Below are 16951 nucleotides of genomic sequence, written 5' to 3'. Positions count from 1 at the left end.
GCACTCAGGAGGCTGAGTTAGGAGGACCACTGACTATGAGGCCAGCCTGAGCTACATTGCCATTCTCTGTTAACAATACTGAAGAGGTTGTGTCAGTAGTGTATGGGGAGCTTCGCCGTCATTCTGACTTTGACCTTCAAACATTCAAAATCTTCTACTTAGGAAACACATACTTCCTGCCGCAATGCTTCTGGCCCACCGTCTGGACAGAGAACTGAGTAGACTTCTGTATTCCATTGCATTCCATAGCATATACATGAGGAATTCTCTCTGCTCCCCTGGAGGGAAGGGGGACTTTGAACAGGAATCGCCAGAATGCATTAAGTTCCAGCCATGACATATATGACCATTTAAGGCTTTAGCACTCTCAGCCATTAACGAGTGACATTTATCTAGACACCTTCAAAACCAAAGTTTTCCCACAGAGGGAAGTCAGTGCCCAGGCTGTGTAATTTCTGAAAACCTGGGTTTCCGCTGTGTCAGCCCTTCCTGAGAGCCCCCTCCACTTGTCTTTATGCCTTAAATGTGTTTAATCTAAATATCTGCTGGGAAACCCTGCTAAGACATCTAACTTGCTCAGTGTGTGAACTTCCACAGAATCATGGAATGAGGGCTACTCAAGGGATGCTTATTTAATTCCCTTGTTCTACAGACAACAAAGACTCAAGAGAATGACAGATCCAAGGCATGTGTTTAGAGTAATTACAAGTCCCCTGAGCCCTAGACTTGCTCTATAAATTATGTTGCATGAATTTAATGTCTTTTCTGCCAGCTTATATCAATATGAACAACTTGCAAAATACATTTCTGTATAATGGAGAGAGGATTAAACCTGAAGTGTGTGTGGCGGGGGGGGGGGGGGGATTGCATATTGACTAAGGCTCTTGGGTGTGGCTCCTAGTGCACCATCGTGCAGTTCTGTGTCTTGTCACATTTACTGTCAGGACCTAGAATTGCTGCTGACATCAACTCTTACCGCTTTGCTCTGTCCTGCTTGGTTCTGTTTTGTTTGACATGAGGTCTGATGTAACCTAGGCTGACCTGGAATTCATTATGTAGCCTAGGCTGGCCTCAAACTTCTCATCCCCCTTGCCTCTACTGCCCAAGTACTGGCATTATATATATGTCCCACAGTGCCTAGTTCTGTGAGAAATGCTGTAAAACCCTGATTTTTCTTTTTTAATTTACGAAAGTGCAGCCATGGAAGAGTCTGTAGAGGCCACCTCATCCTTGGTCTGTTTGTGAGGCACTCAGTTCTGAATTTTTTCATCTTATTTTTTTTCTTCTTAGTGGGTTTTTTGTCATGTTAAAACACAGAATCTGCATCATAAATGACAACATTTAGCAATAAACATACGAGGGGGGAAAAATAGAAACACAATAAACCCCACTATGGAAATACTTCATAGTTTCAAAATTACAGTCCTTGGACGGTTTTGCCCATACATATGAGTAATGCCTAAAGCAATAGTCAGTGTTTTATTGAGTCATTTATTTATTTAAAAAAAAAAAACCCTGAAGTGCTATTTAATTCATCTTCTTCTTATTGTTGCTATAATTTTTAGTCACTTATTTTTGGTACAGAGTACCAACATGTATGTCAGAAGATAACTTGTAATCAGCTCTCTCCTTCTACCTGTGGGTCCTGGGGATCAAAGTCAGGTTTTTGCCTTGATGGTAAATTATCTTTACCCACTGAGCCATCTCCCAGAACTGTCTTTGTTAGAGTTTCTATAGCTGGGTTGAAACACCATGACCAAAAGCAAGCTAGGCAGGAAAGGGTTTATTTGGCTTACACTTCCACACTGCTGTTCACTACTGAAGGAAGTCAGGGCAGGAACTCAAACAGGGCAGGAACCTGGAGGCAGGAGCTGATGCAGAGGCCATGGAGGGGTGCTGCTTACTAGCTTTGCCTCACATGGCTTGCTCAGCCTGCTCTCGTCTAGAACCCAGGACCACCAGCCCAGGGATGGGACCCACCCACAATGGATTGAGTCCTGACCCATTGATCACTAATAGAGAAACTGCTTTATAGCTAAAATTCATGGAGACATTTCCTCATTTGACGCCTCTCTCTGTGTCTCTGTCTCTGTCTCTCTCTCTCTCCTCTAGCTCATGTCAATTGGACCGTGCAAGGCCCTTGTCCATTTTCTATTATATGGACACTTGAAGAGGTAACATAAAGAAAAGTGTTTTATAGGGCACTGTTTTGGAGTCTCTGAGTCAAGGCATCAGCGTTGGTTAAGTTCTGGAAGGATCTCATGGAGACTGACATCACAATAGGGGAAAGGTGAACCTGAGAGAGAAATCGCATGACGAAGCAGCAAGCCAAAGCCAGGTAGAGAGCCTGGCTTGCTCTCTGTAACAGCCATCTCTCAAGAACTCCTTCAAGTTCCTGCCGTAACTACTTTTAGTTCCCCTAAGGGTATCATCCTCCCTGAGACCTACTCAATTTCTCCCTTGGCTTCACCAACAGGAAGGTCTCATCATCTTTCAAATACACAATCTATCTAAGAACAAACAGCATCCAAGAAAGCTACCTGTTCAAATGAGTAAAAAAATTACAGAAATAAATAAAAACAAAAACAAAACAAGAACAAAAATCTTATATTAGGAACCGTGTTTCCACCCCTCCGTGCCTAGCAATACTTTAGACTCCTACTTCCCTAAAGTCTCTGGGAACAAACAAACAAAAAAAAGGTAAAATATAATCTTACCCCTTTTCATTTTATAATTTCACCATTAAGTGCATGAAGGGAAGAAAGACACAGAAAAATAGAGAGATACAAGAGACACACAGAAAGAAAGAGAGAAAGGGAGAGAAGAAAGGAAGGAGGGAGAGTCACACAGAGATGGGGGCGGGCCAGGAACACATGAATGTACAGAGGTGAGAAGATACTTCCAGGAGTTGGTGATCTCCTTCCCCTGTGGGTTCCAGGGATTAGACTCCAATTGTCAAGCTTGCACAGAAGATACTTTGAGCCACTGAGCCACCTCCCCGCTTCTCCCATTTAGACAAAAATAACCATACCACATATAGTTTTTATTCCATCTTCTGTCTTTTATTTGCTAAAGTAATTTCAAAAGAGGCATAGATATGTTAGCCACTCTCTCAGACTTCAGTATGCATCTACTTCAAAAAAGGGAATCCTGCTGTATAATCATAAAACCACTACTACGCAAACAAAGTTATTGATGCTCCTGTATAATTCATGTACTAGACCACAATCATGTTCTTCTATCTCAAAAATATTATTTCATTGATTTGTTTTGATCCAGACTCAGACATGCAGCTGGTTGTTGTACCCCGACGTCTCTTTTAATAAATGGCAGTCTTTGTTTCCTTTCCTGGGCACCTGCTGGTTCTATAAAACCGTTCTCTGTGAACGGCTCTACATTCTGGTTTGTCTGCGTTCTTGTGGTATCTTTTACTTTAGTTCCTGTTTCCGTTATACTTCCTGAAAGTGGTGTTCAGCTCTAGAGGTTTGATGAGCTTCAGGTGGATTTGGTTATTATTTATTTATTTATCTTAATGCTCCACAGCTTGCTTTCTATTTGGTATTGCAACACAACTACCCGATGGCTGCATCTCTAGAGATGACAAATTGTTCAGCTTTCACTTTTAGCACTAGGTACTGAAAATCTTTATCTCCTGTAGTGTATTCTCATCCTTTGCCACACAGACACATGGATTCCACTGGATGAAAATAAACTGGGAGTGGTGGTTCATGCCTATGATCTCAGCACTCAGGAAGTTGAAGTAGAAAGACTGCCACGGTTCAAGGCTACCTTGAACTACATTGTGAATTCTAAACTAGCATGAAGTACTGAGTGAGATCCTGCCTCAAATAGGGGAGAGGGGAAGGAGAGAAAGGGCTTACAACCATCTGTAATGGAATCTGAGGCCCTCTTCTGGGGTGTCTGAAGACAGCTGCAGTGTACTCACATATATAAAATAAATAAATCTTAAGAAAAAGACACTTCTCAGGAGAAAATATATAAAAGACCAACAGCTAAATGAAAGAAAAATATTCAGTGACATTAATGGGCATAATGCAAATCAAAATCACAAAAAGATAGCATCTACTATAGCTATTTTATAACTACTAAGTGAGTGCTTGCAAAAGCAGAAAGGAGACCTTTGCAAACTCTTGGTGGGAAAGTAAATTAGTATACAGAACAAAAAGTATGGAGGTTCCCCAACAACTACTGTATGATCCAGCCTTTTCACTATTAGCTATACACTAAAAGGAAATGATGTCAGACTGCAGAGAGTCATCTGCATACCCTTGTCATCTCAAAACTAAGAAACGGAAGCAAACTAAATATCTAAACAAAATGCAGGCAGAAAGACTCAACCTAAATGTAGACAAGAACCACTCCATGGGCTGGGGTCCCATACTGAACAAAAAGAAGAGTGCAAGGTGAACACCAGCATTCCCTTCTCTCTGCTTCCTGTGAATGGAATGAAACAAGCCATCATCATTTCAGTTCAGCGATGGGCTGTACAGTCAAACTGAGCTAAAGCCATTGCACCAACAATGAAAATCACCAACCTGTTTTTTCAAGTAAGTATAGATGTTGGATTACAGAGAAAGCTAGGTTGATAAAGTGCATGCAGAACGTGGAGGAAGAAGTCCTGGGTTTTATCCCCAGTATCCAGTAAACCAAACACAGGCTTGTAATCCCAGCATTTAGGAAGTAGAGGAAAGAGTATCAAGAAGTCAAGGGCAGCCTAGTATATATGAAAGCATGTCTCAAAAACAAACAGAAAACTACCAAATTATGTATAAGAGAAAGAAGTGCAGTGTGGTTCGCAAGGACTTGAACGTCACAACATTAAGGAGGTGATTACGATCTCTTGTATTTGTAGAATTTGTATATCTGGTAGTTATGAATGGATCACAGAGAGATTAGGCTGTAGGCCATATTCAAGCATATACAAGCAGTGGGTGCTGGGAAGCAAAGAGAAACATCTCCCAGAGAACCTTCATCTAGAAAGAAAGGAGGAGACCTCGAGATTCAGGAAGAAACCTGCTATGATGGTTATTTTTGATTGCCAACCTGATGTGATTTAGACATGTTACCATAGAAACAAACCTCTGATGATGTCTGTAAGAGAACTCCTAGATTTGGATAATGGAGGTGGAAAAACACATTCTAAATGTAGACAGAATCGTTCCACCATGGGCTGGGGTCCCAGACTGAAGCTTTACCCAGAAACACAGAAAACAGTGGCCCAGTAAACGCAGGCTGTCTTCTCAGCTGTCAGATTCACTGGTCAAGAGGCTTCTAAGAGAAGTCAGATCCTTTCAGAAAAAGCAAATGTCCTCCTCATGGAGGAGATTATAGATATGTGCCACCTAACCCAGCGCTGGGGACCAAACCCAGGGCTTTTAGCATGCTACGCTGTCACTCCACCGCCTGTAACAATCACCAGCCCCTCTCCTTGTCTTTTTCACTACTTATGCATGAATCTCAAAGTTATTTATATAGCTCTTCTTGGTTTTGAACAGTTTATGAATGAAATCATGTGAAACATGGTGTCTTGTCATTTATTTAACTGGACAGTGTGTCTAGAGTCCTTTCTGGCTATTTGTGTCCTTATAGGTAGGTTGTTATTGACGTTTTTCTGGAAATGAATAAACCTCAAATTGCCCATTCTCCTTTTTCTTCATTCGTTTCTGCGAATTTCATACAAGTATACAATGAAATATGATTATTATCTATTCCCAAGGTCCCCCTCCCAATATCCTCATATCCTCAAGAAGTTCCATATGTCATGAGGCTTTTGTTTTCTTTGATAACCCATTAAGTCCAGTTTGTGATGTCTTCATCTTCATGGTGTGATCCATCATTAGAGCATGGATAACTTTCGATCGGTCATATCCTCCAAAAAGTTGATAGTTCCCCCTCTCAGCTATCAATTGCCAAAGGCTATTCCGTAAGAAGGGAGAATGGAGATTATCTACCCCATCTATGCTGGGACTTTGGCTGGCTTGATCTTGCATAGATCTTTTCCTGGTAACCATTGATGCTGTGAGTTCATGATTGTCTTAGCCATCTTGTGTCCAGAAGACAACACCCAACACTTCTCCCCATCTTCCTACTCTTAGATTCTTTCTATCCCTTCTTTGGAGATGTTCGTTGATCCCTGAGGGAGGGGGACAGCCATTAATATAGAAGCCCTGTTCACAGCTGAGCACTCAGTCTCTTCTTAGAACTTTGACCTGGTTACACAGCTCTCCTTTTGACTGCTGCGCACTGTAAGATGTTTCTCTGGTTAAGAGCAGCATGGGTCTGTTGGCACCAGGACCTAGGCTAGGCCAATGGGAGCCATTCTGGTTTTTTGTTTGTTTGTTTTTTGGGTTTTTTTTTAAAGTATTGTTGGTAGTTTAAGAGTTTAATAGGTTTGAAGTACTGGGTTTAAGATAAGAAAGGTGTTCAGGAAGAAAATGAAGGCACATCCCTGAACAAGGGTGTGGACTTCTGAAAAGAGTTGTCCAATTTAGATGTTTCTTTTTCATTTCAGCTACATATAACACCGCTCTGGACACTCTCATGCATAAATGCTGCTATTCATGAGTCTTTGAAATGTCTTTCCAAAAGTAGAGTTAATGGATCAGATGGCATACATATCTGAAATCTTGTTAAATAACGACCGAAGAGTTTCCAAGAGTCTCACCGACAGCATATAGACTATTATTTTGCTGGATGGCATAGTGCCCACCTGTGGTTCAAACAGGGAGACTAAGGAAGGAACACAATTTGAGGACATGATGGGTTACAAAGCAATACCCTGTCTCAAGAAAAAAAAAATCGTTTTGAGGCATGGTATTGCCAGGATTGGTTTTTCGGTTTGTGGTTTTGGTTTTTTATGTTTTTTTCTCAAACTGGTAAGGATGTGGAAACATGGCATGTGGTTTTAGCCTATATATTCCTAGTTACTACAAGAAACCGTTGTTTATACAGCATTTGATTTTAAATTTCGGGGAAATACTTGTTCAAGTCTTATACGCAGTCTGCTGAGTTTGTGTTTCATATTAATACAAATAATTTATATATTTTGAATGTTAGTCCTCTACTGATTTCATCTGTTGCAAATATTTCCCCCCACACTATAGCATTTCACTGTTTTGCTTTTGTGAATCTCTCTCTCTCTCTCTCTCTCTCTCTCTCTCTCTCTCTCTCTCTCTCTCTCTCCCTCCCTCTCTCCCTCCCTCCCTCTCTCTGACTTGTGTATGGGTGCTTTGTCTGCACATATATATGTGCACTTTGTGCATATCTACTACCTTAGAAGTCAGACTGTATCAGACCCCCTGGAATTGAGAGTTGCCAGCCACCATATTGGGAACTGAACCAGGTCTCTTTAGAAAAGCAACAAGTGTTGCTACCTGCTGAGACATCTCTCCAGCTCCTGAACACAATGTAATTTTACCGTAATGGTATAAACCAATCTTTTCTTTTATGAATAGTAATTTTGTATTTTATTTTAGCATTTCATCTCTTATTCAGAGGTTTAAAAGGTATTTGCCTATATAAAAATTTGGCTGATAAGAGGAGCAAAGATGGTGACCTGAAATATCCTAAAGCCAGCTGGCTTCTTGGTCCAGCTGGGCTGACACCCCACAGTCTCCATGTGAAAGTCTGAGGACAATTTCTAGGAGTAAGTTCTCCTTCCGTACTTGGGTCCCAAGTATGGACTTCAGGTAGTCATGCTTAGTGGGAAGCTCCTCCACATGGTGAGTCTGCTCTCCAGCTGTGATGCCACTTCTTTTAATAAAAGCACAAACAAGTTTTGCTTCAATAAAAAGTGATAGCTATTTTGTGGTGAAGTCTTTAATTTGCCTGGAGCTGAGTTTTGCAGGCTTTATTCTAACTCCACCTACTGAAAATTCCAGCATTTTCCCTTTGTAATGTCATCTCTCTGATGTTTCAAAATGATATACATAAATTTCCTGGCTTTCAGTAGTGTTCCTATTGTTTATCTGCCTATTTTTCTGCCTATTTTCTGCAACATTTTGCTTTACAGTAGCATGATAAATACTGATAATCATGCAGCGGAAATCCTTTCCCTTATTCTCTTTCAAGGGCAGTATGGCTCTCTGGGTTCTTTTAACAAAACCTATGAACTGTAGAACCAGTTTATCAAGTTTTAGAATATGGTAGAAAACTATTAACTTGCATTGAAGCTACAAATGAATTCAGGATAAATTTGGCCTCTTTACAATTTACAAACACATTTTGTTTCTATTTCTATTTAGGCTTTTAAAAATATTGTGTTAATAAAATGTATTCTGTATAATATTCAATTGTTTCTAGATTTTTTTTCTAGGCCTTCCATATTATTGAAGCTATTTTACATAGTATCACGTTTACATTTTTTTATTTTGGTGTAACTACTCGTAGCTGTTTACTAATCCATATCTTTAGATTTTATGAAATTATTTATGCTGAGGGTTATTTTCTGTTCAGCGGTGATCTCTTAGTTTCTTCCTTTTCAATATTTTATTTTTTGTGCTTTGCTGGTTAGGGAATCTAGTACATACTTGAAGCTTTGATAGTAGGCATCCTTGGTTGATTTTTTTTTTTAAGACCTGCTGTTTAAGGAAATTCCCTTCTATTCTTGCTAAAGAGTTGTTTTTCTTTTTTATGAATGGATCCTAATTCTCACAAATTTTACACCTATTGAGAAAGTGATTTTTATTCCTAAACCCATTATGTAGCATGTTATATTATTTTACTATCCCACATTCTTGAAGTAAGTGCAAATTGGCCATAAAAAACCTTTTTTAAAAAATTATTACAGGTTTCAGTTTAATATTTTGCTTATACTAACTTTATAAGACTTAGGAAATGTTTTGCTTGTCTATTCATTGACAGAGTTGCAAAAGATTAAACTTTTTACTCTGTGTGTGTGCACAAGCACGTGTGCGGTGGGCAACGTTTATCAGGCTTACTTGCCACAGAAGCTATTTGAACTTCAAACATTCTTAGTGAGAGCTCCACTTCCACTTCTAGTTGTTTTCTTTTTTGTTTTTATTATTTTATTTATTTACATCCCAAATGTTGTCCCCACCTCCAGGACCCCGATTGCAGTATCCTTGGAGTTTCTTATCAGGGCTGATAATTTCCTAAGAATCTGCCCACTTTCCCCAAATCTTCAAATGCATTAGAAGGTTGTCCATGTTTTGTTACTTGCTGCCTATACCTTTTCTTTTGTCCCCTATTCCCAAAAGGAGTAATGCCTTAAGGCCCCAAGCTCAAGCACCACCTAGACTCTGGGGCACCCACAAAACATCTCAGATCAGATATTTCTTAGCATATGACTAGTTAGCCTAGAGCCTGAATATACTGTTTGGGGCTGAATGAGTTTCAGAAGGAGTTAAGGTGGTTGTCTTTCACTGACAGGATTACTCTGGGGTGACTACTGTAACTGCCTGGGTTAATGAAAATGAGCATCCATGGATATTAATAAACCAAATCAAAGCTACCCAGCTAATAGTAGAGCCCAAATTCTAAGACTCAAGGTTGCTTTACTTGTTGAAGGTAGCTTTTCTGTCGTGTTGTCCTTTGCTTTTTAATATGTCTTTCAAGGTAGCCCACTTTAGCCTTGAGAGCTCCCCGATTACATGCTTCAGAATGCTGAGATTCCAGGTGTTAGGCACCATTTCCAGTTGCATTATAGGTGTGTTTTAACAGCCATCCCTGATTTAACAGGTACCAACCAGATAAGTGAAGCCTAATTCAGTTCTAAAAGAGGTGGAGTGAGCAGTTCATAAGCAGTGCCTCTGGGTTTCATTTCAGTCAGTCCTCTGTGCAACTGGCTATATTACCACACACTTAAGCAAGACTGCCACTTATTGACAGCAGCATCACATTACAATATGAAGCCAGTTATTAAAATTGTAATGCTCAATGTCAATGGTCTGCTAAAGTTAAAACTCAGTGGAGTATACTTGCATAGAAACATCACACAGAGCCCCATAATTGTTCCCAGTTACTTGCAAATGAAAAATAAAACCAGAAGCTGAGTGTGGTGACACCTGCCTAGAACTCCAACACTGCAGCTGAGGCAGCAGGATTCGAATTGAGGCCAGATTGGTCTATATAGTTTCATGCCAGCCAGGGCTACAAATGCCAAAAATAAGTAAAACTTTTAACAAGTGGTAAGAATTTTAGCTGTTATCTCTTTCAATCCTTAAAACAATTCTATGGAGATTTTGTTTTTATTTCTGTAGTGTATTCACTGTAACTCTCAGAGTCCATTCTTTCCTTCAATCATGATTTCTAAGCAAGCACCCTTACCTACTGGCCCTACATTAGTATCTCAGTGATGTTTCAGGATTTAAATTAAACCATGTAGGCCATCAGCCAAATCTACTCCGTTATCTGATTTTCAACTCCCAGAGTGTAGAAATTTACATTTAGGTAGCCCCAAAACTCAAAATATCTCACAAAATTCTTGAATAATTGAGTTTCAATTTTCAGTGTCTATATTTTATTCCAATTGTTCATATATGAGAGTTGGATTAGAGCAGTGCTTTCATTTACCTATTGTCTATGACTGCTGTCAAGCCATAGATGAGTATTATGAAACAGAAATTGTATACCTTTCAATGCCTATTAAATGGCTGTACAGTAAGTTTACCACCAGATGGAGATGATAAGGAACCAAAAGAGGAGGAAGGGGGCAAAACAAAAAAAAATCTTTGCCAATTTCTTATCCCACATAGACTCTGGCCCAACCAAACCATAAATGTTAAGTTTTAATTCATATGAGTCTTAGTTAGGAACTAAAACCCTACTAAGAAGGGTTTTTAGGTAGAATTACAAGCACCATCTTAAGATATGGAAGTCTTAACCAACAAACCCTGCCTCCTGAGTATGTTTAAAGAGAAGTCATTCTTCCAATCAACAAATGTATCCTCTTGAGTCTAGTGTCATGAGGTATTTACAAGGGTGGATTTCAGGATTAGAAAACTGGAGTAGCTCTAGTTATGATTTCCAGTATGACAAACTAGAGGACAGAGAACGAAGTTCAGTACTTTGGCTATGAAACTGAATACCTATTTTCTAACTTGATTCTGCCACTTATTAGTTGGTTAAGTCAACTTCTCTGAACCTCTACTTCCTCATCTGTAATGACTAAAGATGGATTGAGTTGTGGATAAATAGCTTTGTGATTAGAACTGTGCTACCAACATATACATGTGTTTGAAAAGGATATAAACTGGACAAGGTATTCTGATTAGGCTACTTTGGAAGCAAGACTCTTCTGAGGATGGTATGATGGCTAAGAGACTAGGACACAGTCTTAGCAAACACAAACCAGAAAAGAAGCTATGTTGAGACTGAAGAATAGCTACTCAATAGAGGTATCTTTTGGGGAAGCCTGTATCCATCTGTGAAGGTGAAGTATGTACATTTCTCATACAATTGGACCATAACCACATCATTACCTGACTGGGGCAAAGAAGAGTCCCTAGCAAATAGTCTATGGAGAATAAGGAGGAGAAAAGCTGCGATACTGAGTTTGCTGGAACAGTAATCAGAAAAATAAACTTTCTATTTATTTTGGAATAAATCTAAACATTTTATAACTTCACATGTACACTTGATGCCCTTTATTAGTCTTGAAGCAAATTAACTTTTTTTCCAAGAATGACAATTTGTTATTACTTCAAGTTTTTATTCCAACTCCAAAAAATAGGACTATCCCAAACAAAAGCAAACATTCAGCTTTTTTATGGCAATTACTCAAATGTACTTGCTGGCCTATGTTTAGTGTTAAATTACCACCTACAGCATTTCAATTGAAAAAAAGTCTCTTAGTATCTTTAGTTATACCTCTTAAGACTGAGAGAAAATAAACTAATATATGATGCTACTTACTAAAGGAAAAAAAGGAATATTCTTCATGGCCTTTCATTCATTTCATCAATTAGCACACATAAGGCAGCATCTTTTTCTATAATCTGGTCCCTTCTGTGACCTGAACTTTCTCTTTGTTGTTCATTCTGTCCAGGACAATTGCTGTTATCATCAGTATCCATCGGCTCAGCTTTAACTCTCATCCCTGCTTCTGAATGGGGCAAATCATCGGGCAAAGAAGCCAAGCAATTCTGAATCATTTCAATGACTCGTTCCAGATGTTTCTGAAACCTCTCAGCTGTTTCAAGGCGCTGGCGTTTCTGGACCTCCATCATGACTCTCAAAGTCTCTCTTGCTTGGTGGGGTCGATATTCATTTATAAGATGATGTACATGTACAAAAAGTAGCTTAAGATCTTCTAGCTTTTCTTCCCGTTTTATACTCCCAGGACTTCTTATTAAGATGTCTAAAAGGTCTAAGAAATTAATCAGTATAGACATATTGAGTTTTCTCAGCTCTTTCTTATGATCAAATTGCATAGGATGAAGCCGTTCAATGCCCTGACTTTCTAAAGGGCGAATGATAAGATCATCACATTGGAACTGGTTGCCAAACATCATGTAGCTGTCTTTAATTGGAGGAGGAGGCTTGGGAGCCAAGCCTTCCTGAATATTTTCATCTGTATATTCCTTGATGTACTGCATTGGAGGCGGTGGAAGTGCACTCACTTGCTGTGGTTCACCCATTGTAGACAATCAAGAACCTAAAGAAACAGAACACGATTCAGAACAGAATCATGAATACCACCTTTCCCCTGCTGCCCCCAATTAGTGACTTCAGAATATGTTCTTCCTTTTTCTGACAGTACAGGGTCCAAGACAAGATGATCTTAGATCTTAGATTTTAAAATTAACATTTATAGCAGTGAATAGCTATCAATTATGTTCTAATTAAATATTATGTTAACATCCATGTATTTTCCTTTATTTCCTCAGGGTTTTCAACAGCAGTTAATAAAACAAAAGCTACATCTTTTTCCTCTATAGAGAATGTCTGAGGGAAATGGAAGCTGGGGCAGCCCACATTAGCTCGGTATCTACTGGGGCATGCAGGAAAAATCTTCAGATGTAGGCCACATTTCAGTGGAAGACAGGCACCCACAATAACAGTAATGACAAAAACAAAACAAAACAATCCTTCCAGAGCATGGAAGACTTGTCAATTTCTCAAAAACAGACCGGGCAAAATATACTGGGAGGAAAAAAAAAAAAAAAAAAAAAAGAGCAGGGCAGGGTGTGAGGGAGGGAGAGGGTCTTGTGACATTTGTCACTGTGTCATGAAACTTCACTGATGAGAGAAAAAAGTACCAACCTAAGACCAGAGCAGCCTGATCAACACAACTACAATGTTCAGAAGTTCACTGTGGGTTCAGACCATATTATCTTCAAGTTTCCTGATGGGAAATACACCTTGAAAATTGAGAACGTGTTGACCACCTAAGACAACAGGTGTGCTAATTTCACCCAATAGGGACAGATGATCCTGGCAAAGAGAAAATAAAGCAAAGCTTTATGAAGATCTGACGGGGGAAAAAAAGAACAAAAAACAAAAAAACTTCCTTGTTAGGCTAATGGGAAAGAGCACGGAAGGTACAGAAAGTTGCACACCAAAGACTCTGCCTTCCAAAAGGTTTGCCCTTTGTCTACTTTGTGATAGCACCACAATTATGATTCTAACATTCAAGTGTAAAGGCAGGTTCTGTAACTCACAGTGGACAATGGCAAGTTCATTTTTACTGCATCACCATTTAACTACTTAGTCACTGACTCCCAGGTACCATGTCTTCTTCACAATACTGCTCTGGTCCTACGGCCTGCTGTGTCCTGGCTCTTAACTGTATTCACCCAAGACTGCAGGTTTTTATCAGATAGTTTGTTGCTTAACTGAATCAGACTTAAAAATGCTGAATTGTTATGTTCATTGCAAGTGAAGATAATAGAAGTGAGAGCCTTGTTGTCTAATATCTCTAACTATACACCCAAGTGGAGATATGCAAACTTTGTCTATGAGGGAAATTCTGAGAACACAAAACAGCATCACTTAGAAACCCTACTATTTTTTAATCTCTTCAAGTCTTTCTCACCTGTTAAAGAGCACTCTTGCTGCCTGCCAGACTTCGTGTGATCGTGAAGTAAGATCTGTTCTACTTGTTTAGAAAAGGATGCTAGCATTAAGGACTCACATATTCTAGGTAATCTGACAAATGTAAAGCATGCAAAGTGGAAAAACAAGCAGCAGAGTCCACCACAAGTTTGGCAGAGGACTTTATTTACTGTTATTTTTAAACAGTTTTTAAAAAAGACCTAAACTGGGCATGATAGTTCCCACTGTAGTCATGATGGGTCACGCTGTAGTCCCTGTGACTGAGAAGCTCGATAGCTCTGAGTTCAAGGCCAGTTTGGACTACAAGTGAGGCTGGGCCAGCCAGTGCTAAAGATCCATCTTTAAAAACTAAGTAAAAATTTTAAAAATATATAAAATTGGGAGTAAGATATGGTAGTGGTCTGTGAGGTATCAGAGGAGTGTGGAAGTGGGTATGATCAAAACACATGTGTGTTTGTGTGTGTATAAAATTCTCAAAGAACAAACATATTCTGAAAACTAAGGAAAAAGGGTCTGTATTTAGGGTGCTTTTATATGGTACATGATATACTATTTTTTTCACGTCTGACTCCTTTTGGTAGGCATATGTTGGAACCTACTCTGGGAAAGAACATTTATATGCAAATGTCATATGCCTTATTTATTATTCTTTCCCATAATCAAACTACATATGGTATCTATTAATCTCATATCGTTCACTTTCCTTTTTACTGTACAGTGGTTTCCAAACCCAAACACTTAAAACTCTCTTTACATCTTGACAAAAATCACCGTTGTTGCTGGGCAGTGGTGGCGCACGCCTTTGATCCCAGCACTTGGGAGGCAGAGGCAGGTGAATTTCTGAGTTCGAGGCCAGCCTGGTCTACAGAGTGAGTCCCAGGACAGCCAAGGCTACGCAGAGAAATCCTGTCTCAAAAAAACAAACAAACAACAACAACAACAAAACACCGTTGTTAAATTTCATACTTCAAATATTTTCCAAGGTTTCTGAAGGAAGCCACATCTTACAGTATAGTAGTATTGTACAGTACAGTTTTCTTAACACATTAGCATTTTTACATCTTTTCTACATAAATTTAAAACCTAAATCCCAACATATATGGTCAAAATAACCTTTGCTTTTTCCAATTTAAGTACATTATACAATGAGAAGATTCTTGAGTGCTTTCTCACACTTATCTGAGATTCAAGATAACGCCACTGAGCCAGTAACATACAGGTTCTGTACACTGCCAATACCTTAAATCTGAGGGAAGCAACCCCAAATTCTTCAGATTGTCCAACTGTTTGAGCTAATTCAGGGCGTATATACCTAAAACACGAAAGTCTACTTGCAGCCACATCAAGTCAACACACTGCCTAAATTTCATCCCCCGAAGGCTTTTGAAGTTGGGGATCTGCGCTTCCCTTAGCCACACCCACACTAAACCCGCAGTTTCCCAAAGGTTTTTAGTAAGTGACCGACCGGCATCCTCACTCCAATCTTTGTGACGGTACGACTACTCCCAATTTGACTATAGAGACAAGAAGCCAATTCCCAACGTGCAAAAGGGGATGAATTGTACAACGGGAATCCGCATTAGTTTTTTCGGGCGCAAGTGCAAACCCCCATAACTTGAGCATCCCGCGTTAGAACCGGCCACCTTACAGAAACCGCCCATTACCGGTTCAAACTGAACTTTTCAAAGCCGCTGGAGGTCGTGACTCGCTAACACTAACAAAATCCAGTGTCTAGTGGGTGCTTTTTTTTGGGCGGGGGGGGGGAGGTCGCAAGCTCAGACACTTGGCTCACTTTGTCCCCGTGACTGGGTCCCCGCGGAAAGTCTGGTACAGGATGAATCCGGCTCCGACCCAGGCTCTCGCTCCCCTCCCCCAGCCCCTGCGCTCCCCGGCGGCTACTGTCACTTTACCAATGGCTACAGGGCAGGCTAAGGCCACGACATTATAAAAGCCCGTGGCGTGGGGACGAGAACTCGGACCTCCCAACCTCCCGTCTGGCTCGTCGTCTGGAGCGAGCGGTACTCGGTGTACCTTCGGCCGGCCGCCTGCTTCAGGCCCCGGGGAGGCTCCGCGGAGGAACCGGGGAGGAAGGCTAGCCCGGGCGTCCCAGGCTGTCCCGCGCCGGACTTCGGCGCTCCACGCCCGGAGAGGCGCAACCGCGGGGGCGGAGAGACAGACTCAGGCTGCGGTCGCCAACCGCCGCCGCCCGCTCACCTCAGCTCTTTCTTGCTCTTCCGGTAGTGACTTTTCCTCAGCGCAGCGGAAGCACAAGTTCCGGTTGCCTTCTCAGGAAGAAGCCTCTGACGCGAGCCTCTCATTGGCTACCAAGGCTGTCCTATAGCAGGTCCTACTCCCGCCCTAAAGATGTTGCACATGCGCACTTTCGCATCTCCCGCTTCTCCCGGGAAAGATCTGCTGTCTGGTTTCTTGGTCAGGTCAGGAGAATACTTCTTCGTACTTTTTGTTAGTAGAAGAAAGTACTCTCTAGTAATTCCATTCCTTGCAGCCCCCACTTTTATACGAGACTTTTAAAATTAAATACTTGCCTTATGTAAAAGTCAGAAAATACAGATAAGCAATTTATTTAAAAATTATATCAATGTAATCATCAAAAATGTGTTTTTAAAAACAAGATTGTACTCTATGATATATTCATACATATGGAGATATTTGTGAACATGATTAAGAATAACATCCTAAACCTTCATTTCCCCCTTCCATTCACTTTTATTTTCATTTAGGAATTCAAAGATGTCTATAACAATCCTTCCACAAATTGACAAGTGAAAAAAACTTAATGTAATTTTTAAAAATGGAGAAAGTGGGTAATTTCACTGTGTAGCCCAGGCTGGCTTCAGATGTCTCTTCCCAGCCTCTGGAAAGCCAAAGGTATAGAAATGAGCCATCAGGACTA

At 40.3% G+C, this 16951-nt stretch overlaps 1 protein-coding gene across 4 annotated transcripts; it reads right to left on the bottom strand.

The window, feature by feature from the left end:
* Window positions 1–8439: 8439 nt before the first annotated feature.
* Window positions 8440–16314, bottom strand: Med7 (mediator complex subunit 7). Of its 4 annotated transcripts, none has more exons than XM_021176899.2 (3): window positions 16252–16314; window positions 13246–13416; window positions 8440–12637 (listed from the first exon to the last, which is right to left on the bottom strand). In XM_021176899.2, exon 3 carries the CDS (start codon window positions 12618–12620, stop codon window positions 11919–11921), a length of 702 nt encoding a protein of 233 aa, XP_021032558.1. In that variant the 5' UTR covers window positions 12621–12637; window positions 13246–13416; window positions 16252–16314; the 3' UTR covers window positions 8440–11918. The 4 variants fall into 4 exon arrangements, with proteins under 4 accessions (XP_021032558.1, XP_021032557.1, XP_021032560.1 ...); XM_021176898.2 differs by having other exon boundaries at window positions 16069–16295; XM_021176901.2 differs by lacking the exon at window positions 13246–13416.
* Between the last annotated feature and the right edge of the window lie 637 nt (window positions 16315–16951).

The sequence above is a fragment of the Mus caroli genome, chromosome 11 (assembly GCF_900094665.2).
Source record: "Mus caroli chromosome 11, CAROLI_EIJ_v1.1, whole genome shotgun sequence".
Taxonomy (NCBI): domain Eukaryota; kingdom Metazoa; phylum Chordata; class Mammalia; order Rodentia; family Muridae; genus Mus; species Mus caroli.
This window is presented reverse-complemented; position numbering and strand designations above follow the sequence as displayed.

Coding starts and splice junctions, on each gene's coding strand:
- Med7 (XM_021176899.2), bottom strand. CDS start 12,620: ATGGGTGAACCACAGCAAGTGAGTGCACTTCCACCGCCTCCAATGCAG.